The 27,456-nt window shown below is 43.6% G+C and overlaps 1 protein-coding gene across 1 annotated transcript in view; it reads left to right on the forward strand.

Moving 5' to 3' along the window:
• The window catches only part of UNC93B1 (unc-93 homolog B1, TLR signaling regulator), a 143,187-nt gene that overhangs the window by 90,272 nt on the left and 25,459 nt on the right, over positions 1–27,456 (forward strand). The window contains exon 6 of the mRNA XM_040438395.1: positions 21,141–21,294. Coding sequence (XP_040294329.1) covers positions 21,141–21,294 — 154 coding nt within the window. The remainder of the gene's footprint in view (positions 1–21,140; positions 21,295–27,456) is intronic.

The following is a 27,456-nucleotide window of genomic DNA, read 5'->3' on the forward strand; positions in this document are numbered from 1 at the left end:
TTTATTGAGCTGCCGGAGATCAGCACATAAACACTATTGACCATTCGGTTTAAGAATTCCAAGGATAGGATTGTTATAAGAACTGTGCACCGGTCTTATAATACCTCTCTCCTTGAGATTTCGGATTATTTCCGCTAATGAGTCGTAACAAGCTAGTGGAAGACGATATTGCTTGATATAAACAGGAGGTGCCTCAGGATCAGGCCGAGTTCACACGAACGCGTGTGACCCGTGCACGTGCAAATTGCGGGCCGTAATGCACGATCGCCGACCGTAGGTCAGCCGCATCGGATCGCGGACCCATTGCCTTTAATGGGTCCGCGATCCGCCCGTTCCACAAAAAGATAGGACATGTTCTATCTTTTTGCAGAACGGAAGTACGGGACGCAACTCCACGGAAGCACTCCGTAGTGCTTCCGAGGGGTCCCGTTCCGTGCGGCCGTTCCGCAATTCCGGATTTGCGGACCCATTGAAGTGAATGGGTCCGCATCCGTGATGCGGAATGCACACGGAACTGTGGCCGTGTATTGCGGCCCGCAATCTGCCGGCCGCAATACGGCCACGGATCACACACGTTCGTGTGAACTAGGCCTCAGTCTGAATCCTGGTAATGTGTATGTCAGTCAGACCACAATCAAAGAAATCTTTAGCAAAGATATCCATGAATTCTAAGAGAACTTCTTTTAATTGTTGGCGCTCTAGGTCATTGGACAAATGGACTTCATTTGGCATACCATTATTCACAATTATTTGGGTTTTAACCCCTAAAGGACTTAGGGCGTACCGGTACGCCCTATTTCCCGAATCCTTAAGGACTCAGGGCGTACCGGTACGTCCTAAGTTTAAACCCCCGGCGCGGCGGGGGTTAATTGTGACAGGATGCCGGCTGAAATCATTCAGCGGGCATCCTGTCACAATGCCGGGGGGGATCCCGTGACCCCCCCCGTGTCTGCGATCGCCGCAAACCGCAGGTCAATTCAGACCTGCGGTTTGCGGCTTTTACCTGCGGTTGTGGCTATGATCGGCGGTGCCATCGGGTCCCCGATGGCATGGAAGGCAGCGCGATGTCTAAGGAAGGCATCACGCTGCCTTCCGGTGACGAGCCTGTGAGATCCAGCCCCCTGGATCTCACAGGCAGGAAGCTGTATGAGTAATACACACAGTATTACTCATACAGCCAATGCATTCCAATACAGAAGTTTTGGAATGCATTGTAAAAGGGATTAGACCCCCAAAAGTTGAAATCCCAAAGTGGGAAAAAAAAATTTGTTAAAAAAAAGTTTTAAAAATTAAGTCCCCCCCCCCCCCCAAAAAAGTAAAATAAACAAAAACGTCATTTTCCCCAAATAAAGTTAAAAATAGGGGGGGGGGGGGAGTATACATATTAGGTATCGCCGCGTCCTAATCGACCAGCTCTATAAAAATATCACATGACCTAACCCCTCAGGTAAACACTGTAAAAAATAAAAAATAAAAACTGTGCTAAATAAACCATTTTTTGTCACCTTCCATCACAAAAAGTACAACAGCAAGCGATCAAAAACGCGTTTGCCCACCAAAATAGTACCAATCTAACCGTCACCTCATCCTGCAAAAAAAGAGCCCCTACCTGAGACAATCGCCCAAAAAATAAAAAAAACTATGGCTCAGAATATGGAGACACTAAAACATCATTTTTTTTGCTTCAAAAATGATATTATTGTGTAAAACTTACATAAATAAAAGAAAAGTATACATATTAGGTATCGCCGCGTCCGTATCGACCGGCTCTATAAAAATATCACATGACCTAACACCTCAGATAAACACTGTAAAAAATTAAAAATAAAAACTGTGCTAAATAAACCATTTTTTGTCACCTTCCATCACAAAAAGTGCAACAGCAAGCGATCAAAAAGGCGTTTGCCCACCAAAATAGTACCAATCTAACCGTCACCTCATCCTGCAAAAAAAGAGCCCCTACCTGAGACAATAGCCCAAAAAATAAAAAAACTATGGCTCAGAATATGGAGACACTAAAACATCATTTTTTTTGTTTCAAAAATGATATTATTGTGTAAAACTTACATAAATAAAAGAAAAGTGTACATATTGGGTATCGCCACGTCCGTATCGACCGGCTCTATAAAAATATCACATGAGCTAACCCCTCAGATGAACACCGTAAAAAATAAAAAATAAAAACTGTGCTAAATAAACCATTTTTTGTCACTTTACATCACAAAAAGTGTAATAGCAAGCGATCAAAAAGTCATATGCACCCCAAAATAGTGCCAAAAAAAATGTCATCTCATCCCGCAAAAATCATACCCTACCTAAAGTAATCGCCCAAAAGAAAGAATTATGGTTCTCAGACTATGGAAACACTAAAACATGATTTTTTTGCTTCAAAAATGAAATCATTGTGTAAAACTTACATAAATAAAAAAAAGTATACATATTAGGTATCGCAGCGTCCGTAATAACTTGCTCTATAAAAATATCACATGACCTAACCCTTCAGGTGAATACCGTAAAAAAAAAAAAAACGGTGTAAAAAAAGCAATTTTTTGTCACCTTGCATCACAAAAAGTGTAATAGCAAGCGATCAAAAAGTCACTCGCACCCCAAAATAGTGCCAATAAAACCGTCATATCATCCCGCAAAAATCATACCCTACCCAAGGTAATCGCCCAAAAACTGAAAAAATTATGGCTCTCAGACTATGGAAACACTAAAACATGATTTTTTTTGTTTTAAAAAAGAAATCATTGTGTAAAACTTACATAAATAAAAGAAAAGTATACATATTAGGTATCGCCGCATCCGTGACAACCTGGTCTATAAAAATATCACATGATCTAACCTGTCAGATAAATGTTGTAAATAACAAAAAATAAAAACGGTCCCAAAACAGTTATTTCTTGTTACCTTGCCTCACAAAAAGTGTAATATAGAGCAAACAAAAATCATATGTACCCTAAACTAGTACCAACAAAACTGCCACCCTATCCAGTAGTTTCTAAAATGGGGTCACTTTTTTGGAGTTTCTACTCGAGGGGTGCATCAGGGGGGCTTCAAACGGGACATTGTGTCAAAAAAACATTCCAGCAAAACCTGCCTTCGAAAAACTGTATCGCATTCCTTTCCTTCTGCGCCCTGTCGTGTGCCCATACAGCGGTTTACAACCACATATGGGGTGTTTCTGTAAACTACAGAATCAGGGCCAGAAATATTGAGTTTGGTTTGGCTGTTAACCCTTGCTTTGTAACTGGAAAATAATTATTAAAATGGAAAATCGGCCAAAAAAGTGAAATTTTGAAATTGTATCTCTATTTTCCATTGATTCTTGTGGAACACCTAAAGGGTTAACGACATTTGTAAAATCAGTTTTGAATACCTTAATGGGGTGTAGTTTCTTAGATAGGGTCTTTTTTTATGGAGTTTCTACTCTAGGGGTGCATCAGGGGGGCTTCAAATGGGACATGGTGTCAAAAAAACATTCCAGCAAAACCTGCCTTCGAAAAACCGTATCGCATTCCTTTCCTTCTGCGCCCTGTCGTGTGCCCATACAGCGGTTTACAACCACATATGGGGTGTTTCTGTAAACTACAGAATCAGGGCCATAAATATTGAGTTTGGTTTGGCTGTTAACCCTTGCCTTGTAACTGGAAAAAAATTATTATAATGGAAAATCTGCCAAAAAAGTGAAATTTGGAAATTGTATCTCTATTTTCCATTAATTCTTGTGGAACACCTAAAGGGTTAACGACGTTTGTAAAATTAGTTTTGAATACCTTGAGGGGTGTAGTTTCTAGAATGGGGTCATTTTTGGGTGGTTTCTATTATGTAAGCCTCGCAAAGTGACTTCAGACCTGAACTGGTCCCTAAAAATTGGGTTTTTGAAAATTTCAAGATTTGCTTCTAAACTTCTAAGCCTTGTAACATCCCCAAAAATTTAAATATCATTCCCAAAATGATCCAAACATGAAGTAGACATATGGGGAATGTAAAGTAATAACTATTTTTGGAGGTATTACTATGTATTATAAAAGTAGAGAAATTGAAACTTGGAAATAAGCAAATTTTTACAAATTTTGGTAAATTTTTTATTTTTTTATAAATAAAAAAGTTTTTTTTTTACTTCATTTTACCAGTGTCATGAAGTACAATATGTGACGAAAAAACAATCTCAGAATGGCCTTGTTACGCTGAGCGCTCCGGGTCCCCTGCTGGCCTCGGAGCGCTCACAGCGTATGCCCCCAGGCAGCACTCCAGCGTCTCGGCGTGTGCGTCCTCGTCCTCTAGGGCGCGCGCGCGCCGGGACTCTTAGATTCAAAGGACCAGTGCACCAGTGATTGTAATTGAGGGGTTATTAAGGGTTAAGGTTTGAGAGGCAGTGCTGACACCTGTGCACTGCCCATTTATACCTTCTCCTCCCACAGCCTTCTGCCGGATCTTTGTGCCTTGTGCCTCAGAGAAAGCGTTCCCTACGATGTTAGTTTGCCTTACCTGTTGCCGTACCCGTTGCTACCGTCCACTCGCCTTTGAACCTTTGCCGCCTGCCCTGACCGCTGCTACTTCCGACTACGCTCTTACATTCTCCCTGTGTACAACGCCTAATCAGCTGCCAGAGAGGTCAAGTTGTTAATAGGGGACACGACCTGGTAGTTACCACCGCGGCAAATCCATCCCGCCTTGCGGCGGGCTCTGGTGAAGACCAGTAACAGCTTAGAACCGGTCCTCTAGTACAACCCGCGCCATCGCCTCTCTGGTCCAGAGGATTCACTACCTGTCCTGCCGGTTCGTGACAGTAAGATCCGGCCATGAATCCCGCTGATGTTCCCCTGCCAAGCCTGGAGGACCTCACCACCATTGTGGCCCACAGGGTCAACAGCTGGCCCAGCTGACCGCTATGTTGCAGCAGCTCCTGCCTACTCTGCAACAGCCAGCACCTCCGTCTGCTCCTGCTGCATCACCTCCGCCTGCAGTTACCACCGGTTCCAGAATCCGTTTGTCCTTACCAGACAAATATGATGGAGATCCTAAGCAGTGCCGTGGGTTCTTGTCGCAGTGCTCTCTCCACCTCGAGCTTCTGTCCGACCAGTTTCCTTCTGAGCGAGCCAAGGTAGCCTTTATTCTCAGTTTACTGTCCGGGAAGGCCCTGGCCTGGGCTACACCACTATGGGACCGCGCAGATCCTGCCACTGCTTCCGTCCAGAGCTTCTGCCTAGAGTTCCGGAATGTTTTTGAGGAGCCTGCCCAGGTTACCTCCGCAGAGACTGCCCTACTAAATTTGACCCAAGGAGGTTCTTCCGTGGGAGACTATGCCATTCAGTTCCGCACCCTGGCCTCTGAGCTGAACTGGAACAATGAAGCCCTTTGCGCCACCTTCAAGAAAGGACTTAACAGTGAAGTAAAGGACGTTATGGCTGCATGTGAGCTTCCTTCCACTCTTAGTGATCTCATCTTGCTGGCCACTAGGATAGACAAACGTTTCGCCGAAAGACAAGAGGAACTCCTCCTTGAAAAGGAAAAAGCTCGTCCTAGACGCTTTCCTCGTCTGGCTCCCGTTTTTCCGCATCCACCTCAACCCGCTACTGGGTTTTCCGCCGTGGAAGCCATGCAGGTGGATCGGTCACGCTTGACTCCGCAAGAACGAAGCCGCCGCAGAAACAAGAACCTGTGTCTGTACTGTGCCAGTACCGAGCACTTCCTTAGAGATTGTCCTCTCCGTCCACCGCATTCGGGAAACGCTCGCACCTAGTAAGCGTGGGAGAGGCGTTGCTAGGTGTGGATTCTTCCTCTCCACGTCTCATCATACCCGTGCAGTTGATCATCTCTTCCAAGTCCTCTTTCTCCGCAGCCGCCTTCTTGGATTCCGGTTCAGCTGGCAACTTCATTCACGCCTCCTTGGTTGACAAGTACCGTATTCCAGTAATCCATCTACCCAAGCCGTTTTTCATTTCTACTGTTAACGGAGAGAGACTCTCAGCCACCGTGCAGTTCCGTACCCAGCCTCTGCAGATGGACATCGGAATATTTCATACCGAGACTTTAGAATTCTTTGTCCTTCCCTTCTGTTCCTCCGAACTCCTCCTGGGTCTGCCGTGGCTTCAACGTCATAGCCCTGTCCTGAATTGGTCCACCGGTGAGATCCTGCATTGGGGCTCCTCCTGTTCGGACCGCTGTCTCAAGCCTGCTCTGGTCAAACAGAACCCGCAAGTTTCTCCTCCTTCTGGGCTGCCCAAGCCATACCATTCCTTCACGGATGTCTTCTGCAAGAAACAAGCTGAGGTTCTTCCTCCTCACCGATCCTATGATTGCCCGATCGATCTGATACTCGGTTCTACTCCACCTCGGGGCAGAATTTATCCTCTCTCACCTCCTGAGACTCTTGCCATGTCCGACTATATACGTGAGAACCTACAGAGAGGATTCATAAGAAAATCTTCTCCTGCTGGGGCCGGTTTTTTCTTCGTGACTAAAAAAGACGGCTCCCTCCGCCCCTGCATTGACTACAGAGGTCTTAATAAAATTACCATCAAGAACCGTTACCCTCTGCCTCTAATCTCTGAGCTATTTGATCGTCTCCGAGGGGCTAAGATCTTCACTAAATTGGACCTTCGAGGGGCCTATAATCTGATCCGTATCCGTGAGGGAGACGAATGGAAGACCGCCTTTAACACAAGGGACGGCCATTTCGAGTATTTGGTGATGCCCTTCGGCCTCTGCAACGCACCTGCTGTCTTCCAGGAATTCGTCAATGATATTTTCAGGGACTTACTTTACACCTGCGTGGTCGTATACCTGGATGATATCCTCATCTTTTCCTCCAATTTGGATCAACACCGGGTCCATGTGCAACAAGTTCTTACTCGTCTTAGGAGAAATCGCCTGTACGCTAAACTTGAAACATTTATTTTTGAACGGACCTCCCTGCCTTTCCTGCGTTACATTATCTCAGCCCAAGGACTTCAAATGGACCCAGCCAAACTCTCGGCGGTTCTGGATTGGCCACGTCCCTCTGGTCTCCGAGCCATACAAAGATTTCTGGGCTTTGCGAATTACTACAGGCAATTCATCCCTCACTATTCCACTCTGGTAGCTCCTATCGTGGCCCTCACTAGAAAAGGAGCTAACCCCAAATCCTGGCCTTCCCAAGCCAAGGAAGCCTTCCAGTCCCTGAAATCCGCCTTTGCCTCTGCACCCGTTCTCTCTAGACCAATTTCCACCAAGCCCTTCTCTCTTGAAGTGGATGCCTCCTCGGTGGGAGCCGGAGCTGTCCTCACCCAGAAGTCTTCCCGGGGCAAGACTTCAACTTGTGGCTTCTTTTCTAAAACATTCTTTTCCGCAGAGAGAAATTACTCCATTGGGGACAGGGAACTGCTGGCTAATAAATTGGCACTGGAGGAATGGAGACATTTACTCGAGGGCGCCACACATCCTGTGTACATCTTCACAGACCACAAGAACCTGGCTTAACTCCAGTCGGCTCAGAGATTAAATCCCCGTCAGGCTCGTTGGTCTCTGTTCTTCGCCCGCTTTTACTTTGAGATCCATTTCCGTCCGGCTTGTAAGAACATTAGGGCAGATGCTCTGTCTCGCTCCTCTGATGTGGTGGGCGACGAGTTAACACCTCGATATATTATCCCTCCAGAAAGCCTTATTACAGTCGCTCCCGTGGACCTGCGCCTTCTTCCTCCTGGCAAATCCTACGTACCTTTAACACAAGGGACGGCCATTTCGAGTATTTGGTGATGCCCTTCGGCCTCTGCAACGCACCTGCTGTCTTCCAGGAATTCGTCAATGATATTTTCAGGGACTTACTTTACACCTGCGTGGTCGTATACCTGGATGATATCCTCATCTTTTCCTCCAATTTGGATCAACACCGGGTCCATGTGCAACAAGTTCTTACTCGTCTTAGGAGAAATCGCCTGTACGCTAAACTTGAAACATTTATTTTTGAACGGACCTCCCTGCCTTTCCTGCGTTACATTATCTCAGCCCAAGGACTTCAAATGGACCCAGCCAAACTCTCGGCGGTTCTGGATTGGCCACGTCCCTCTGGTCTCCGAGCCATACAAAGATTTCTGGGCTTTGCGAATTACTACAGGCAATTCATCCCTCACTATTCCACTCTGGTAGCTCCTATCGTGGCCCTCACTAGAAAAGGAGCTAACCCCAAATCCTGGCCTTCCCAAGCCGAGGAAGCCTTCCAGTCCCTGAAATCCGCCTTTGCCTCTGCACCCGTTCTCTCTAGACCAATTTCCACCAAGCCCTTCTCTCTTGAAGTGGATGCCTCCTCGGTGGGAGCCGGAGCTGTCCTCACCCAGAAGTCTTCCCGGGGCAAGACTTCAACTTGTGGCTTCTTTTCTAAAACATTCTTTTCCGCAGAGAGAAATTACTCCATTGGGGACAGGGAACTGCTGGCTAATAAATTGGCACTGGAGGAATGGAGACATTTACTCGAGGGCGCCACACATCCTGTGTACATCTTCACAGACCACAAGAACCTGGCTTATCTCCAGTCGGCTCAGAGATTAAATCCCCGTCAGGCTCGTTGGTCTCTGTTCTTCGCCCGCTTTTACTTTGAGATCCATTTCCGTCCGGCTTGTAAGAACATTAGGGCAGATGCTCTGTCTCGCTCCTCTGATGTGGTGGGCGACGAGTTAACACCTCGATATATTATCCCTCCAGAAAGCCTTATTACAGTCGCTCCCGTGGACCTGCGCCTTCTTCCTCCTGGCAAATCCTACGTACCTCCACGTCAGCGGCTGCGAATTCTCAAGTGGGGCCACGCCTCCCCTTTTGCCGGTCATCCAGGGGTGCTAAAGTCTCTCCAACTAATCTCCCAAAGGTACTGGTAGTCTTCTCTAGAGAAAGATGTCTCGGACTTCGTCCAGGCCTGTACGATTTGCGCCCGGGATAAATCGCCTCGCCAGAAACCAGCGGGTCTTCTCTTGCCTCTACCTGTTCCTGAAGTTCCCTGGTCTCACATCGCCATGGACTTTATTACAGATCTTCCCTCCTCCCATGGCAAGTCCGTTATTTGGGTCGTGGTGGATCGCTTCTCCAAGATGGCTCACTTTGTACCCCTGCCCGGTCTACCCTCTGCACCCATGTTGGCCAAACAATTTTTCCAACACATCTTCCGTCTCCATGGCCTTCCCAAACATATTGTCTCGGATCGTGGGGTACAATTCGTCTCCAAATTCTGGAGGGCTCTATGTGCTCAGCTCGGGATCAAATTGGACTTTTCTTCTTCGTACCATCCTCAGTCTAACGGCCAAGTAGAACGGGTGAACCAGATTTTGGGTGACTATCTGCGTCACTTTGTATCCTCACGCCATGACGACTGGGCTGATCTACTTCCCTGGGCGGAGTTCTCCTACAACTACAAACAATCCTCTGCCTCTAACAAGTCTCCTTTCCTTGTAGTTTTTGGCCGTCATCCTCTTCCACCTCTGCCGCAGTCTCCCACTCCTTCTTCTGTACCTGCCGTTGACAGTCTTGTACAGGATTTTTCCTCCATCTGGCGAGAAACCCACGCTGCTCTCCTCAGGGCTTCCGCCCGTATGAAGGTTCAAGCTGACAAGAGACGCAGATCTCCACCGGAATTTTGTCCGGGTGACAAGGTGTGGCTCTCCTCTAGGTACATCCAATTTAGGGTCCCAAGTTACAAGTTGGGCCCTCGTTTCTTGGGACCCTATAAAATCAAGAGTCGTATCAATCAAGTTTCTTATCAGCTCCATCTTCCTCCCTCCCTGCGAATCCATAACTCCTTCCATGTCTCCCTTCTTAAACCTGCTGTCTTTAACGGTTTTTCTCCCAAGCTTGTTTCTCCCACCCCTGTCGTCGGTACCTCCGATATATATTCTCTGTCAAGGGGATATTGGCAAAAAAAGATCTCCCGGGGGAAAATATTTTTTTTGGTCGACTGGGAGGGCTGCGGTCCTGAGGAGAGGTCATGGGAGCCGGAGGAGAACATCCTGGACCGCAGTCTCATCCGCAAGTTCTTCAGTACCAAAAAGGGAGGGAGACCAAAGGGGGGGGGGGGTACTGTTACGCTGAGCGCTCCGGGTCCCCTGCTGGCCTCGGAGCGCTCACAGCGTATGCCCCCAGGCAGCACTCCAGCGTCTCGGCGTGTGCGTCCTCGCTCTCTAGGGCGCGCGCGCCGGGACTCTTAGATTCAAAGAACCAGTGCACCGGTGATTGGTGCCTGGTCCAAAGGGGTTATTAAGGGTTAAGGTTGTGAGAGGCAGTGCTGACTTAATTAGGCTGCACCTGTGCACTGCCCATTTATACCTTCTCCTCCCACAGCCTTCTGCCGGATCTTTGTGCCTTGTGCCTCAGAGAAAGCGTTCCCTACGATGTTAGTTTGCCTTACCTGTTGCCGTACCCGTTGCTACCGTCCACTCGCCTTTGAACCTTTGCCGTCTGCCCTGACCGCTGCTACGTCCGACTACGCTCTTACCTTCTCCCTGTGTACCACGCCTTATCAGCTGCCAGAGAGGTCGAGTTGTTACTAGGGGACACGACCTGGTAGTTACCGCCGCGGCAAATCCATCCCGCCTTGCGGCGGGCTCTGGTGAAGACCAGTAACTGCTTAGAACCGGTCATCTAGTACAACCCGCGCCATCGCCTCTCTGGTCCAGAGGATTCACTACCTGTCCTGCCGGTTCGTGACAGGCCTGGATAAGTCGATAAAGCATTTTAAAGTTATCAGCACTTAAAGTGACAATGGTCAGATTTGCAAAAAATTGCCAAGTCCTTAAGGTGAAATAGGGCTGAGTCCTTAAGGGGTTAATAGTTTGTAAATTCACCACAGGGGTAGGATTTACTAAAATACCTAATTGTTGCATTCTGTTTGATAGGCATATCAATGCATCAGAATTCTTTAATTTTTGGCCTTTTGATACCTGAATGGGTAACAGGAAATTATTAGTACCTGGAGGGATGATTACATCTCGTGGTACTAATACACTGACTGCATATGGCAGTATCTGGGATGACTTGAGAGCTTCATGTTCATCCATAAAACTATCAGGATTTCCTTTTATTCTTGTCCACATTGTGGAATTTACCAAATCCACATGAATGGCAAAACAATGTATTATATCGTTACCTATGTACATTTGATACCGTGGTTCATTTAGCACCAGGAATAAATGAGTTGCTGATTTACCTGCAATGGAAATGGTTAACATACATTTTGAAATTATATTATGGTTATCAGAGTCAGTATCCAAGTCATGGACCCAATTATCCTGAGGATTTGGATACCTAATTTCTTTGGGATTGGCCAATTGATGTAGTAGATCCCTACTAATATAACTATTTTCCAATTTAGCTTTTTTAATTCTTCCTAGGTCATTCACTTGTACTGGGAAGAACACCTCATCATCCACCTTTTTAATCCCCACTAGGAATTGTTCATGACCACTAAACCCAGTAGGGTCAGTAGTTTCTGGATGTAGATGGATTGTAAGAACATCCCCTTCCAAACAGACATCTTTAACTCGTTCAGAAGCTACACATATGGTGTTATCCTCCTGTCCATCTACAGTGGCATTAGGGGTTGCTTAGAGAAAAGAGACATCAGGGAGTTGGCTATTTCTGAAATGTACCTCAATGGATTCCGACCTTTCCTCTATGATATGGCAGCTACGCTGACTGTGATAGGATTGTGACTGTTCATAACTGATGGGCATCCTTACTTGAGACTATATAACCTTATTAACAAAATCAATCACGGGGCTTAATCTTTTGAGGAAATCGATGCCAATAATGAATCGATCGATGGGCATATCAACGATCAATGTAGGATGGCTGATTACTTTATTTCCTACTTTAAAATCCAGCCAAGCTCTACCTAATACCTTGAGGGCATTGCCTGAGACACTCTCCAAGTTAGCATTAAAACTTTTTAACTTATACCTCTCAGAAGATATATCCTGTAGTTGTTGGAAATACTTTTGAGATAATAAAGTTTCTTGGCTACCTGTATCCATCAAGGCTATTATTGGTGGGAAATTATCGAACAATTCCACTTTCATGTAATATCGTTGTTCTATTTCCTGTAAAGAACAAAGATATTTGGAATGAAAAGTGAAATTGTTTTCCTGCTCCGCAGTCATCCTTACCCTCGACTCCTCCCCCTTCCATTTATTAGCAGGATTGCATGTCGTCATCTGCACAGCTGAAGACTTTGTGGGCTGTAAGACAGAACAAACATGTCTCCTCTCCCCCTTGCCATGTGGCTTTGGAAGGGTTAAATTCTTTTCATGGGGAAAATTCCCCATTATTACATACACTTAAGTCTTAAGTATTTGCAACATTGGACATACTTACCTGCTTCCCCCCATTTATAATTGGGTAGGATTCTCTACAGGAGGAGCTGCTCCTAAAAAAGGATTTTTAGGGTTAGCAGATAATGCTTTGGACAACTCTTCCATCCGCTGCATCATCACTCCAAACTGGCTTTGGATTTGATCCATTCGATCATATAAGTTAACTCTCTTATTCCCATTACCTTTTGGAGATTGATTTTGGGACCTATATGATTGGGATCTCCCAGAACCATCTGACTCAGAACCACTTTGAACCCTTTCTGGCCCACGTTGAAATCTCCTGTAATAATTTCTCTGGTATCTTTGGAAAGGAGGGAACCACTTATTCCTCAACTTATTCTTGTTATTTGGGTTTTCAGCAACTTTTAGGCCCTTATTATCATCTGGTCTAGGCTGAATTTTATTTGTCTGGGAAGGCCTAGAGCTTTTTACCACCTCCGCATAACTCCTTTTTGGGGCTCTGAAATTTTCCATGATCTCTTTTTATATGAGTTTCAGCTATACCCTCATTGAATTTTTTAAATCTCCTATCTGGAGACTCATCGCTATTTTGTAGCGCGGTATACAGACTTTTACTCTCTGTTAGCAACCAATCCAGAGTTTTTCTGTGATGGTAATTCCTAGCCAAAATTTATTTTATTTTATTAGGCAAAGCGTCATAAAACAACTGGATGAATTCACAATTTTCAACATTGGGATCTTTTTCAGCCAAGCTATAAGCATTTTTAAGGACGGACAAAAATTCCCTGGGATTTTGATTTTGCCTGCACTTCAGTGTAAATATGGCCCTCCTTGCAGCAGTAGCTGACTTATAGGGACCAAACTCAGTCTTAATTTCTGATACCAGTCTTAATTTCTGTAATGTTTTCATTGCCTCTTCATATGTTTCTAGATGATTGATTATGGAGGGTGATCCTTTATGGTGAATTGACCCACAGTTTCTTTTAGAAACTTGATCACTTTGGTAGTATCAATCATAGGCTTTCTGTGACAAACTTTTGGTGGACCTAGGGGGTGATATGGGTTTTAACTTAAGAATAGAACGTTCTCTCTGAGACATTAAGTCTTCTCCTTCAGAGGGGCCATCATATTCACTTTCTGCCTCTGACCTCCATATTAAATACCTAACCTTCACTTTACTGGCAGATTCTTCCTGTCTATACGGCAGATATGATACATTCTGATTATCTATCACGCTCTGTAACTTTTTATTATCATTACACAATCTTTTGCATTCCTTTTCTAATTCTGATTTTAATTGTTGACATCCTGCCAATTCTCTAGAGACTTGATCCAAGTCTCTTTCCAGAGTTTTGATCATCTCAGTATTCTGACTATCTCTGTTTTCATATTCTGATAATCTAGCAGACAATTGTGCTAATTCACCAGAAACTGTGGCGGCCTTAGCTTCAATCTCACTTATTTCTTCAGCCTGTTGACAATTTTTATATTTCGCCTTTTCTAATTGTTTTGCGAATTCACAAATCACAACTATGAATTCAGGCCAAGATTGTTGGATACAAGGATCATTGTATCCTCATCCTTTTTGTGTTTAGCTTGAGCAATGCTACAGATAAACTCAGCAAACCTGGATTCCTTAGCCCAAATATCATTAGGATATCTTGTAACTGTCCCTTCCAGAATAGCCCCCCAAACTTTTAAATCCTCTTTGATATCTAATCTATTTTGAATATGCAGTAATACTTGATCTTTCATTAATGCTTGCCTTTCTTTGTTATGCATATCAGGCTTTGCTTCTGCACCAGCCTGCAAGGCCTTTCTTACCTCACCATTGCCTTCAGACATTTTCTACTTTTTGCACTACAAATACCACAATAACCTTATCAAATATATATTTTGCACCACAAATTTTTGTGTCAACTAGGCAGATCTCGGTGGGACCTCCAATTATGTCGGAATATTTATGCTGTCTCCGATTAACAGTCTATATTATTTATGTAAATAAATTAGAATCTATAATGAAGGGGATTCTAATCTATTATCATAAATACCAAGCTAAAACGAGCTCGTGATCTGCGCTAAGTTAGACAACAAAAAGAAGGTGGTGGTAAATCAAAATATATATTTATTGAATAACAATAATACGGTGCAAACTATTATATATATATAAGAAAATTGGTGACAATTGAAATTCAATCAATGATATGCAACATTTTAAGAAAGTCAAAATAATCTAGAGTGTGTGTGTGTATATTTATATATATATATACAGTACAGATCAAAAGTTTGGACACACCTTCTCATTCAAAGAGTTTTCTTTATTTTCATGACTATGAGAATTGTAGATTCACACTGAAGGCATCAAAACTATGAATTAACACATGTGGAATTATATACATAACAAACAAGTGTGGAACAACTGAAAATATGTCATATTCTAGGTTCTTCAAAGTAGCCACTTTTTGCTTTCATTACTGATTTGCACACTCTTGATGAGCTTCAAGAGGTAGTCCCCTGAAATGGTTTTCACTTCACAGGTGTGCCCTGTCAGGTTTAATAAGTGGGATTTCTTGCCTTATAAATGGGGTTGGGACCATCAGTTGCGTTGAGGAGAAGTCAGGTGGATACACAGCTGATAGTCCTACTGAATAGACTGTTAGAATTTGTATTATGGCAAGAAAAAAGTATTAAGTAAAGAAAAACGAGTGGCCATCATTACTTTAAGAAATGAAGGTCAGTCAGTCAGCCGAAAAATTGGGAAAACTTTGAAAGTAAGGGCTATTTGACCATGAAGGAGAGTGATGGGGTGCTGCGCCAGATGACCTGGCCTCCACAGTCACCGGACCTGAACCCAATCGAGATGGTTTGGGGTGAGCTGGACCGCAGTGTGAAGGCAAAAGGGCCAACAAGTGCTAAGCATCTCTGGGAACTCCTTCAAGACTGTTGGAAGACCATTTCAGGGGACTACCTGTTGAAGCTCATCAAGAGAATGCCAAGAGTGTGCAAAGCAGTAATCAAAGCAAAAGGTGGCTACTTTGAAGAACCTAGAATATGACATATTTTCAGTTGTTTCACACTTGTTTGTTATGTATATAATTCCACATGTGTTAATTCATAGTTTTGATGCCTTCATAGTCATGAAAATAAAGAAAACTCTTTGAATGAGAAGGTGTTTCCAAACTTTTGGTCTGTATTGTATATATATATATATATATATATATATATATATATATCTCCACTACTATGCCTTATTATGACAATACCCTTCAATTATATTTATATTTTTGATACCTGATTTTTCTCAGCCGACAAATGTCTGATCAAATCCAAATCTGGTCTATTTCAGATTTCCTCTTTTATTGATACAAATATATATACATAATTAGCCATACCGGCCTAGAACTGAATTCAGTTCTTTGGAGATTATACTGTATTTCCAACAGTACATATAAATCTCCATGAATCGGATCAAGTTTTAGGATGATGCTGCAGGTACACCCCAATCTTATTTCAAAACAGATACTATACGCAAAGTATGGTTAATTGAATATATATAGATATATATATTATATTAATTAATTATCCTATAAAATATAGGTAAGGTTATACTATACAAAAATGTCAGCTAGAAGAAATCTGTTTCAATGGTTCTAAGATGACTGCCTCCAATGGCTGAAAAGGTGGTCAAGTGGTTGGATCAGATGGATCAACATGTCTCCAGATGTGTCTTTCAAGATATTCCCCTCCAGAGGTGTGTTCAGATGATGATCTCTGTCAGCCCATACCATCTTTTTATCCCATCTAAAATGGGACTGGCCTGGTTCGATCATTTACTTAGTGACATCACTTTATAACTAATAGGACCTCCCCTAGTGATTTCACAATTCATTACTTAATTCTATTCTACCACTAGATGGCAACATAGGTCTAAAATTCTGGGAATTAATACGGATTTTACTTATTAACTGATTTTCAAAACAGGATTTGGAATGTCTAACAGGAAAACAATAGAATGTTGACTCTCACCAAGCACTCATATATCCACTTTGTTAACTTCCAGTCTAGACACACAATCCAAAGTCCTACTCTATTCACACAGACACCTTAGTATACAACTCCACCAGACATCCATTCTATTTCTAAATCAAGGATTAAACCTATCTAATTATGACAAATACTATAAAGTCCCTTTTCTATTCATTGGGATAGACCACTTTCTGGTGATACATTGGTCTATTGTCTTTAGATTGAAGATACACTATTTGTTCATGATCTCTCTCTACAATTATCCTGAAGTAACACCTGAGACTGAAATAGTTAACTCCCCATAGTGACATAGTAACATACACATTCAGACTATACAAGAAATTCAGCTATTTCTATAATAGATACCATGAATATACTTATATATAAGGCATTTATATGATTATACTTTACTTCCTATATCTTAACATAATAACACTAAAACTCAGCACATTTCTACTCCAATGTCTTATATAAATAAATACTTTTCATTAGCCCTTGTGAAACCTCCTTTTCACAAAAGAAGACTTGGGTAAACACTTTGGTACAGATTGTTAACCTAAAGTTAGTAATTCTGAGTTCAAAAGATCCTGAACTCATCCTGCCCTTTCAAATTAAGACAAAATAGCTGTCATACAGCACATATATCAGGATATCAAAGTCTACATATATATATATATATATATATATATATATGATGAATTCTTTTATATTCAGAAGTTCTGACAGTCCCGGTACACTTGGCCCCTACCTGCAGAGAACCACACTGGTGAAACCACCAGCGGAAACAGACAACAGAACAGGAACAGAAGAACAGGCAAGACATTGACAAGAATATAACAACATCACCACAGAATAGGTACAGAAGATCAGACAACAGAATAACATTAACACCAATGCTTAACCAGGCGACACCACACAGAAGGGCAGATGGCAAAACCCCCTGGGTCTGCAGCAAGGGGCTATACCCAGCAAGGAACAAGACAGACTGACTACAAGCCCCACAGCACACAGATAGAAATAGCTGCATAATGAGGGCACCTTATAAGCCACACCCAGGAACAGACCAGAGAAAGTTAACCCCATAAGAACCAGGAGTAACCAGAAGCACTGGTAATAAACGATACAGACCACAGTTCACACGCATCGCAGAACCAGCATTCATGGCAACACCCACAGCCAGCATACAAAGCGCATGCAGCCAGCCTGCACGGCACCGATGACAGGAACCACAGAGATACAGACACGGAAGCTACAAACACAGGCCACAGTTCAAACACAAAACCGCAGCGAGCAAGCACGCAGCCCCAAGCAACCAGCATACACAGGTGTCAGCCTGCAGCCAGTACGCGAGAGAGCCTGCAGCCAGCCTGCACAGCAACCGAGACAAGAACTGTAGAGAGATACAGACACGGGGAGAACACACATTCACAGGCAAGTTCACACAAGACACCGCAGCCAGCATGCAGCCCCAAGCAACCAGCATACACAGGAGTCATCCTGCAGCCAGTACGCGAGAGTGCATGCAGCCAGCCTACATAGCCACAACTGTCACAGTGAACTGCACTGTGACAACCTCTTTGGCCAGCGAACCTTTGATTAATAGAATTCCATGGAATTCAGTACCAGTTTTAACACTCATATTTACCAAAACTCCAGAGTGTCTTATAAACTATATGCTCTTTCTTCCCCATTTTCTAAAACTCAAAAATTGAGAAAACTGAATTCATCATCTTTCCCGCATCTCGCTCAACCATCGCCTCACCAAAACAATCAGTCGCAGTTAATGCCACTGCCTCCAGAAAATCTCTAATTCTGCCCCCTCTTTCAAACTGCACGCAGCCCCAAGCAACCAGCATACACAGGTGTCAGCCTGCAGCCAGTACGCGAGAGAGCCTGCAGCCAGTCTACACTGCAACCGAGGCAAGAACTGCACAGAGATGCAGACACAGGGAGAACACACATTCACAGGCAAGTTCACACAAGACACCGCAGCCAGCACACAGCCCCAAGCAACCAGCATACATCATCTTTCCCACATCTCGCTGAACCATCGCCTCACCAAAACGATCAGTCACAGTTAATGCCACTGCCTCCAGAAAATCTCTAATTCTGCCCCCTCTTTCAAACTGCATCAAAGCTCTTACCACTTCCTTTACCTCGAAAACATTTATCAAATCTACTCCTTCAACCTCTAGTCAACAAAATACTTGTACATGCCCTCATCTAGACCACTACAGCATCCATTTCTGTGGCCTCCCATCCTAACACACTTGCGCCCTCCAATCCATCCTCAACCCTGCTTTCCAGTTATTCCACCTGTCCCAATATTTATCCTCAGTCTCTCCTCATGCCAATTCCTTTACTAGCTACCCTTAGCCTTGCAAATTCTGTTAAAAATGTATCATTGACATACAGCACTGTCCATAACCAGTCCCCTCCATAGATCTCTGACCTAATCTCCCTCTTTGGTATCCTCTTATTTACTCTTCACAGAACCATCTCCAAGACTTCCCCCGCAGAACCCCCATAATCTTGAGCTCACTATTTCATCTGATCAGATTTTCCCCACCTTCGAAACCTTAAAAATCAACCTGTTAAACCTACGTACTTCTTCAGAAAAGCAACCTACAATAAACCCTATTGCAGTACAGAACCATAGCAGAACATAGACACAGTGAGTCAATCTTTGAACCTAATGAACACAAAAATTGTCACACTTACAATAAGGTGGATAATGAAGGGAAGAGCACCATATAAAATGAGCTTTGAAGTGTATTTTAAAGGTAACCAATAACTTACAAGGATGACTTTGAGTGAATTGGACTGTCTATTTATCTTGGTATTATGTGATCAGATAACCTTTGTTTTTTATCTTGGGGGGAAGAAGTTAGAGGGTAAGCTCTAGTTTTTCTTCCATTCACTACAAATTGAATGTTATCTACATAGATCTGGCCATCTATGCCGATTGACCTATATTGTTTTCTCTAAATCTTGATGGACTTTTGTCTTTTTTTAACCATAACAAATATGTAACTATCTATAACTAGCTTGGTCAAAAACATCAACCTGTTAACCACTTTCAGGTTGGAATAAATAAATTATTCTATACAAAAGTAGGAAGTGGTACATACAGTTAGGTCCATAAATATTGGGACATCAACAAAATTCTAACATTTTTGACTCTATACACCACCACAATGGACTTGAAATGAAACGATCAAGATGTGCTTTAACTGCAGACTGTCAGCTTTAATTTGAGGGTATTTACATCCAAATCAGGTGAACGGTGTAAGAATTACAACAGTTTGCATATATGTCTCCCACTTGTTAAGGGACCAAAAGTAATGGGACAGAATAATAATCATAAATCAAACTTTAACTTTTTAATACTTGGTTGCAAATCCTTTGCAGTCAATTACAGCCTGAAGTCTAGAACGCATAGACATCACCAGACGCTGGGTTTCATCCCTGGTGATGCTCTGCCAGGCCTCTACTACAACTATTTTCAGTTCCTGCTTGTTCTTGGTGCATTTTCCCTTCAGTTTTGTCTTCAGCAAGTGAAATGCATGCTCAATCGGATTCAGGTCAGGTTATTGACTTGGTCATAGCAGAACATTCCACTTCTTTCCCTTAAAAAACTCTTTGGTTGCTTTTGCAGTATGCTTTGGGTCATTGTCCATCTGCACTGTGAAGCGCCGTCCAATGAATTCTGAAGCATTTGGCTGAATATGAGCAGATAATATTGCCCGAAACACTTCAGAATTCATTGTGCTGCTTTTGTCAGCAGTCACATCATCAATAAATACAAGAGAACCAGTTCCATTGGCAGCCATACATGCCCACGCCATGACACTACCACCACCATGCTTCACTGATGAGGTGGTATGCTTAGGATCATGAGCAGTTCCTTTCCTTCTCCATACTCTTCTCTTCCCATCACTCTGGTACAAGTTGATCTTGGTCTCATCTGTCCATAGGATGTTGTTCCAGAACTGTGAAGGCTTTTTTAGATGTCATTTGGCAAACTCTAATCTGGCCTTCCTGTTTTTGAGGCTCACCAATCGTTTGCATCTTGTGGTGAACCCTCTGTATTCACTCTGGTAAAGTCTTCTCTTGATTGTTGACTTTGACACACCTACACCTACCTCCTGAAGAGTGTTCTTGATCTGCCCAACTGTTGAGAAGGGTGTTTTCTTCACCAGGGAAAGAATTCTTCGATCATCCACCACAGTTCTTTTCTGTGGTCTTCTGGGTCTTTTGGTGTTGCTGAGCTCACCGGTGCGTTCCTTTTTAAGAATGTTCCAAACTGTTGTTTTGGCCACGCCTAATGTTTTTGCTATCTCTCTGATGGGTTCGTTGTGTTTTTTCAGCCTAATGATGGCTTGCTTCACTGATAGTGACAGCTCTTTGGATCTCATCTTGAGAGTTGACAGCAACAGATTCCAAATGCAAATAGCACACTTGAAATGAACTCTGGACCTTTTATCTGCTCATAGTAATTGGAATAATGAGGGAATAACACACACCTGGCCATGGAACAGCTGAGAAGCCAATTGTCCCATTACTTTGGGTCCCTTAACAAGTGGGAGGCACATATGCAAACTGTTGTAATTCCTACACCGTTCACCTGATTTGGATGTAAATACCCTCAAATTAAAGCTGACAGTCTGCAGTTAAAGCACATCTTGTTCGTTTCATTTCAAATCCATTGTGGTGGTGTATAGAGCCAAAAATGTTAGAATTGTGTCGATGTCCCAATATTTATGGACCTGACTGTACATACATGCATGACATGATGTTGCCATCCTTTTATTTCAGGACTCCTTGAGATGCAACTGATTTTACATTATGATGAAACCTACAGAGAAGTGAAATATGGTAACATGGGATTGCAGGATATTGATAACAAGATGCTGATGGGTATTAATGTCACCCCAATTGCTGCCCTGCTATATACTCCTGTTCTTATCAGGTTAGTATGTAGACGTGTTATATAGCTTATTGTGATGCAAGATATATTTGATACAGACCGGTACATAGAAATAAAGGACTTAAAGGGCATCTGTCAGCAGATTTGTACCTATGAAACTGGCTAACCTGTTGCATGTGCGCTTTGCAGCTGAAGACATCTGTGTTGGTCCCATGTTCATATGTGCTCACATTGCTGAGAAAAATGATGTTTTAATATATGCAAATCATTCTCTAAGAGCAAAGGGGGTGTTGCTATTAGATCTAGAGGCTCTCCTCTCTCTGCAACTGCCACGCCTTCTCCATTTTAATTGACAGGGCCAGGCAGTAAAAATGTCAGCAATTTTTCCCGGCAGTGTGGGCATAAGATTTTTTATATTCACTACTACAGAATTCTGGGTTTATAGATGGAAATCTCCCATTCAGAACCCTCATTTATTAGTGAGAGAAGCAGCTCTCTCTCATCTTCCAAAGCTTCCAAAAATTGTCCTTTATCGGGAGAAGACACATACAAGTATTATTTTCAGAAGAAAAGTTGCTGGTTGTGAACAAGCCTATAAAAACTTTCCTGTTTAATTGGGAGCAGCAGCAGTGCAGTGTGGATGTGGAAAAAGTAGGGTATTAGAGGCATGTGGCTGCAATAGTAGCATCAGCAGAAGCAGTGTAACACCCCAGAGTGGTGTTACCACTACTGCACCCTGCTACTATCTCTAATGGGCTAACAAAATGTCATCTTATGTATTGTTGTCCAGGTCCTATACACTGTGCATTCCTAATCTGTTTGCAACTGTTACGTTCATGTACTGTGCCTGGTTCACCAGCAGGTGGCAGCAAACACGGCAGAGCTGTACTTAAGATAGAATGGAACTTACCATTGCATTCTAACCCTCCTCTGGAGAGAAGTGGGCCAGCCAGCCATATTTCCTGCAAGAATAGTGGGGACCAGTTAGTGAGTTTAGGTCTTCCCTAGACAAGGGAAGGGTGTGCAGGGGCATGTCTCTGCTGGACGTGCCCGCGCCAGGCAGAGCACCCTAAGCTCTGCTGGCCATTGAGGCCAAAGCTTAAAGCCTCAGGAGCCAGGAGGAAAGATCCCTGGCATAACCTAGAGTAAGACTACAGAGAAGAAGTGTAGCATACAGACAAAGCTGAGTTATACATCCAGCCTGTCAGTACAGCAGAGTCAGAGAGAAACAGACACATAGCAGAGTTGAGTTTGCCTGCCGGTTTCATGCTAAAGCCTGCTGAAACCAAGACAAAGCCTGTAAACCGTTTTGGAGAACGTTTATTCAAAGTAAAGCAGCCATTGAACTTCATCTCAAGGTCTGGACTCCAGTTATTCTTTTATCCCTCAATTATTCCCCTATTTATTGCTTCGGAGCCAAAGCCTGGGCTTCAGCGGTATCCAGGTAGGAGCACCGTGACACACATAAAGAGACATTTAGGCCGCACTACACCACTCGGCATTCCTACTATACCTGGGTCGCGATATAGGGGCCCTGGGGGGAGGCGCACGTTTCAGCAGCATAGCATGGAACATACATTGCAGTAGATCGGCTATCTATGGGTAGTAGTAGTAGTGGTAGCAGTAGTGGTAGTAGTGGCAGATGCATAGCATTAATAATGGTGGCAGCGAGGAGCAGCAGCTGAGGCGGTGGCGGCAGCTGCAGCCAAATGGTACATGTTGGTAGGGATACAGCAGCATGATGGAGGCAACAGCAGCCATATTGAATATGTTGTTAGGCTGGCCGCAGCAGTGGAACGATGAAGGCAGCAATAGCCATACGGAACTCAATAGTATACAGGCAGCAGCAGCAATAGCATGATGGCGGCGGCAGCAGCAGCCATACAGAACATCATGGTAGGCAGGCAACATGATGGTAGGCAGACAGCAACAGTGGTAAGATGGGGTACCATCAGCAAGGCCAAATCTATACAAATCTGGCTGAGGAGTGTGAAAATCCTCTTGAATCAAGGCTTGGCTAATTTTGACAAAAATGACGTATTGGACACTGGTGGAAGACAACTTGGTCCATTTGGGTGTCACTATGCCCCCTGTGGTGCTGAAAACCATCTCCAAGATGATACTGGAGGCTGGGCAAGATGAAAGAAAGAGAGCATACTTTGCCAGTTTGGGCCACTGTTTCAGTCTGCCTGCCCAGAGATTCATGGGGTCATGAGACAGGGTATGCACTGGAGACAGGCCAGAGTATAGGTAGGCTTGAACCTGGGCGCTGAGGCCTCCTGTTTGGCCTCAGCCTGGTGTGACAAATGAAAAAAAACTATGTTGAAAAGATTGCGCTGGCTTCAGCTGCTTCTACTGCTTGTGGTGACTAGAGGGTGCTGACTCAGTGAGGGGCGGAGAGAGGCCTCCCTTTCAGACACGCTTAGGGAAGGTGTGTGTTTGCCGAAAAACACAGTGTTTCCTGGTTATAATGTAATTTTGCCTCCCTTTCAGAGGGAGGAAGACATTCCCCCACTTTGATAGTGAGGATCTAAAAGCATGGCTATCCAGTAATCACCAGACTGCATGATGTCAATCATACACCTGTCAAGTAGCAAGCAAGCGAGTATACAGCTCGCAATTCTAGGCTGTATGTCCGAGGAATCAGTTCTTTTCAACTACACCCCCCCCCCCCACCATCACCATGCTGCCACTGCCCGACCTTGAAACAACACATGCTCCCTGCATGACAAAATCATCCATGGCTTTCTGCTGCTCGTACAGACGCTCTAACATGAGCAATGTTAAATTTCAACGAGTTGGAACATCGGAAACGGTGTAGCTGCAGACCGTTCTGTTGCTGCTAGTCTAGGAGAGCGTTCCTCGCCACATAAAAATGGCTGAAAAGGGGGACAATCTTCTGGACATTGCCAGCACCTTGTGCAAGTCAGTGTATTCTTTAAAAAACTTTCCATAACAAGGGGAAATGACGTGCGCCATGCAGGGAGCATGTGTTATCTCCCCCAGGTTCAACCTAGCCAGGTGGGGGTTCAGCTTGTAGACAAACTAATTGCTGGTCGAGAAAAGTTTTTCCCAGACCAAACATTCCGGTATAGATGTCTCACGGTGGAGTGGAGGACAAGGAGCAAATGGATTCTTAGCAGGAAAAGGAGAAGACAAGGACACTGTATTGCTTTGGGGTTAGTTGCCACAAGGCCGATCGGGAGAAGCAGGACAGGCTTATTTTTGCACACGGCTATGGTTTTGTCTGTGGCTTTGTGGAGGAAAAAACACCATACTTGCGCAGGACTAGAGGCAGCTGAGGTTGGCTTAGCTTTGACACATTTTGGGCCCAACACACCCAGTGTCAGCAGCATCAGCAGATCCCAAAGCAGACATGGCCCTGGCTGTTCTTTGGGAGGTATGTAGCTTCTTCTCTTCATTGATACTACCACCATCCTCCTCCTCTGATGTTGCCTCATCCTCAGCACCCCGATCAGGCTCCCAGGTCCTGTCTGACACACAATAGTCATCAGAGTCATCACCCTCCCTGCCACTGTCTCAGACTGTAAGATATCATGCTGGGCTCCTTGGCTCCCCTGCTGTGCATTTGCCCCGACTGCAACTATCGCTGCATCCGCCGCCAATGCCGTGTGTACGAGTGCCACTATTATCACCACCAACACATCTATGCGTGGGGTCCCCGACCTCCTGTACCTCCTCCTCAAGGCATTACAAATAGTGACTGCTCTAACACAAGTCGTCAACAGGGAGACTCTCTTGATGATCTGCCATGGGGTTTTCTTGCCACTTCTTAGGAAAAAGGAAGGGGCAGTGAAGACAGAGAGGACTCCACAGAAAGCCTTCTCTGGAGCTGCAGGGAGAAGGCGCATGAGGAATGCTTTGACCTCTGGCTCCATGGAATGGTGTCAGACTTAGAAGTCACCTCTATGCCATCCTGCTGCGACAGGGAGGAGTGAGCCATCCAGTCCACAATCTCTATGTTACTCTTTGTATTATAAGTGACAAGTATATATGCTATTTTCCCATTGAGATGCACTGATATGGATTTTGGACTAGTATTTTACATTATGTAAAATGCTACCTTCTGTATTGTCATACGCATGTATATGTTTTTTTCCCAAATCAAAACTAAAAATATATTTGAACTGCCTGGATATGCACTGAAATGACATTCAGGATAGTATTTCATGTTATCAATAAGAGATGTAAAACACACATGTATATGTTTATAATGCTATTTTCCCAAATGAAATATATATTTTTTTAACTGCATAGAGATGCACTGACACAGACTTTACCCTAGTAGAACACGTTATTACTCAGAGATGCAAAACGCGACCCTTTGTATTGTAAGACACACATATATGCCATTTTCCCAAACTTAAAGAAGAAAAAAAAAAAATGCACTGCCTGGAGATGTATCAACATGGATTTCTGTCTGGTATTTCACGTTATCATTCAGAGATGTAAAACACTACCCTCTGTATTGTCAGACACATGAATATGCTATTTTTCTAAGCCTAAACTAAAAAAATATATAAACTTGAACAGCCTGGAGATGCACCGACATAACTTTCGACCTAGTTTGTAAGATGTAAAGTGCCACCCTTTGTATTGTCAGACACAAGTATATGCTTATTATGCTTTTTTCCCCCAAATAAATACAAACCAAAAATTTTGAACTACATGGAGATGCACCACCATGGATTTCGGCCTAGTATATCACATTATCACTCAGAAATATAAACTGCTACCCCTTGAATTGTAAGACACATGTATATGCTATTTTCCCAAACTTAAAATGGTTTTCCAAGACTTTATAACTGATGACCTATCCTCAGGATACACCCTATATGCACACAAGGAACTCTGAGCTGGAGTGCAAGCTCCACTCAGAGCCAGGAGGGGAATGCCGACAGCAGGAGCACAGACCACAGCTAAGAAGAACCCAGCGGACCATGCCTGTCGGGAGAAGTGAGGAAGCCCAACATCCTTGCCTGCATGTGGGGACAGAACAGGCATTAACATTACTTATAGTTCACCAGTTTTATTAGTCAGGCTTCTGGCATTAGTATACATACAATTAAGAGATTTTTATATATTTTATACCCTGCACCTATCCTTAGGAACTGTTCTAGTCCCTCCTCCCACTCCTCCCCCAGTTTCATTACTTCGCCCCAGGTCTCTATCTTCCCCTCCTATAATGTAATTATCCTCCCCACAGTCCCTATTTTAAACGCTTCTCCAACCTTCTAGCCATCTTCTCCCCCAAAACAGCTGCACCTTCCCCATTGAGGTGCATCCCATCCCTACGATAGAGCCTGTAGCCGACAGAAAAGTCGGCCCAGTTCTCCAGGAACCCAAACCTCTCCTTCCTACACTCTTGAGCCACTTATTAACTTCCCTAATCTCCTGCTGACTTTCTGGTGTGGCTCATGGTACAGGTAGTATTTCAGAAAACATTACTTTTGAGGTCCTTGCCCTAAGCTTGTGACCTAAATCCCTAAAACCATTTTTAACGACTTTTTATTTTCATTTTATTAAAAAAAAAATCTATTTAAAAAAAAATATTTACACTTTTTTTTTTTTATAGTTCCTATAGGGAAAATCATTAGATTGCTTCTTTCATAGACTCCAATGCATTAGCACCTTTGACTACGGCATCTGAAGGGTTAAAGATTCGCGAACAGCATTACAGGACATTGCTACGAGTGTCTGCTCTATAAAACAGCAGGCACCCGGCGGCTATGGCGCTTGCGAACTGGCACCATCATAAAGTTGCAGCGGTGGTCGGGAAGGGGTTAAACAAACAAAAACCCTTGAACTGCGTGCAGATGCACTGACATCATATTGTCAGACACACATATATGCTAATGCTATTTTCCCAACCTTAAAAAAAAATAAAACTGCTATCTTTATATTGTATTCTCCCAAACTTATTACTACTTTATTGTACAGTGACATGTAAAAGTTTGGGCATCCTTGGTCAAAATTACTGTTATTGTGAACAGTGAAGCAAGCTGAAGAAGAACTGATCTCCAAAAGGCATAAAGTTAAAGATGACACATTCTCTTTGTATTTTAAGCCCAAACTATTTTTTTATTTGCATATTTTACACTTTCAAAATAACAAAAAAAGGAAAAGAGCCCGAAGCAAAAGTTTGGGCACCTTGCATGATTAGTACTTAGTAGTACACCTTTG

Source organism: Bufo bufo, chromosome 6 (assembly GCF_905171765.1).
Source record: "Bufo bufo chromosome 6, aBufBuf1.1, whole genome shotgun sequence".
In the NCBI taxonomy this organism is placed as follows: Eukaryota; Metazoa; Chordata; class Amphibia; order Anura; family Bufonidae; genus Bufo; species Bufo bufo.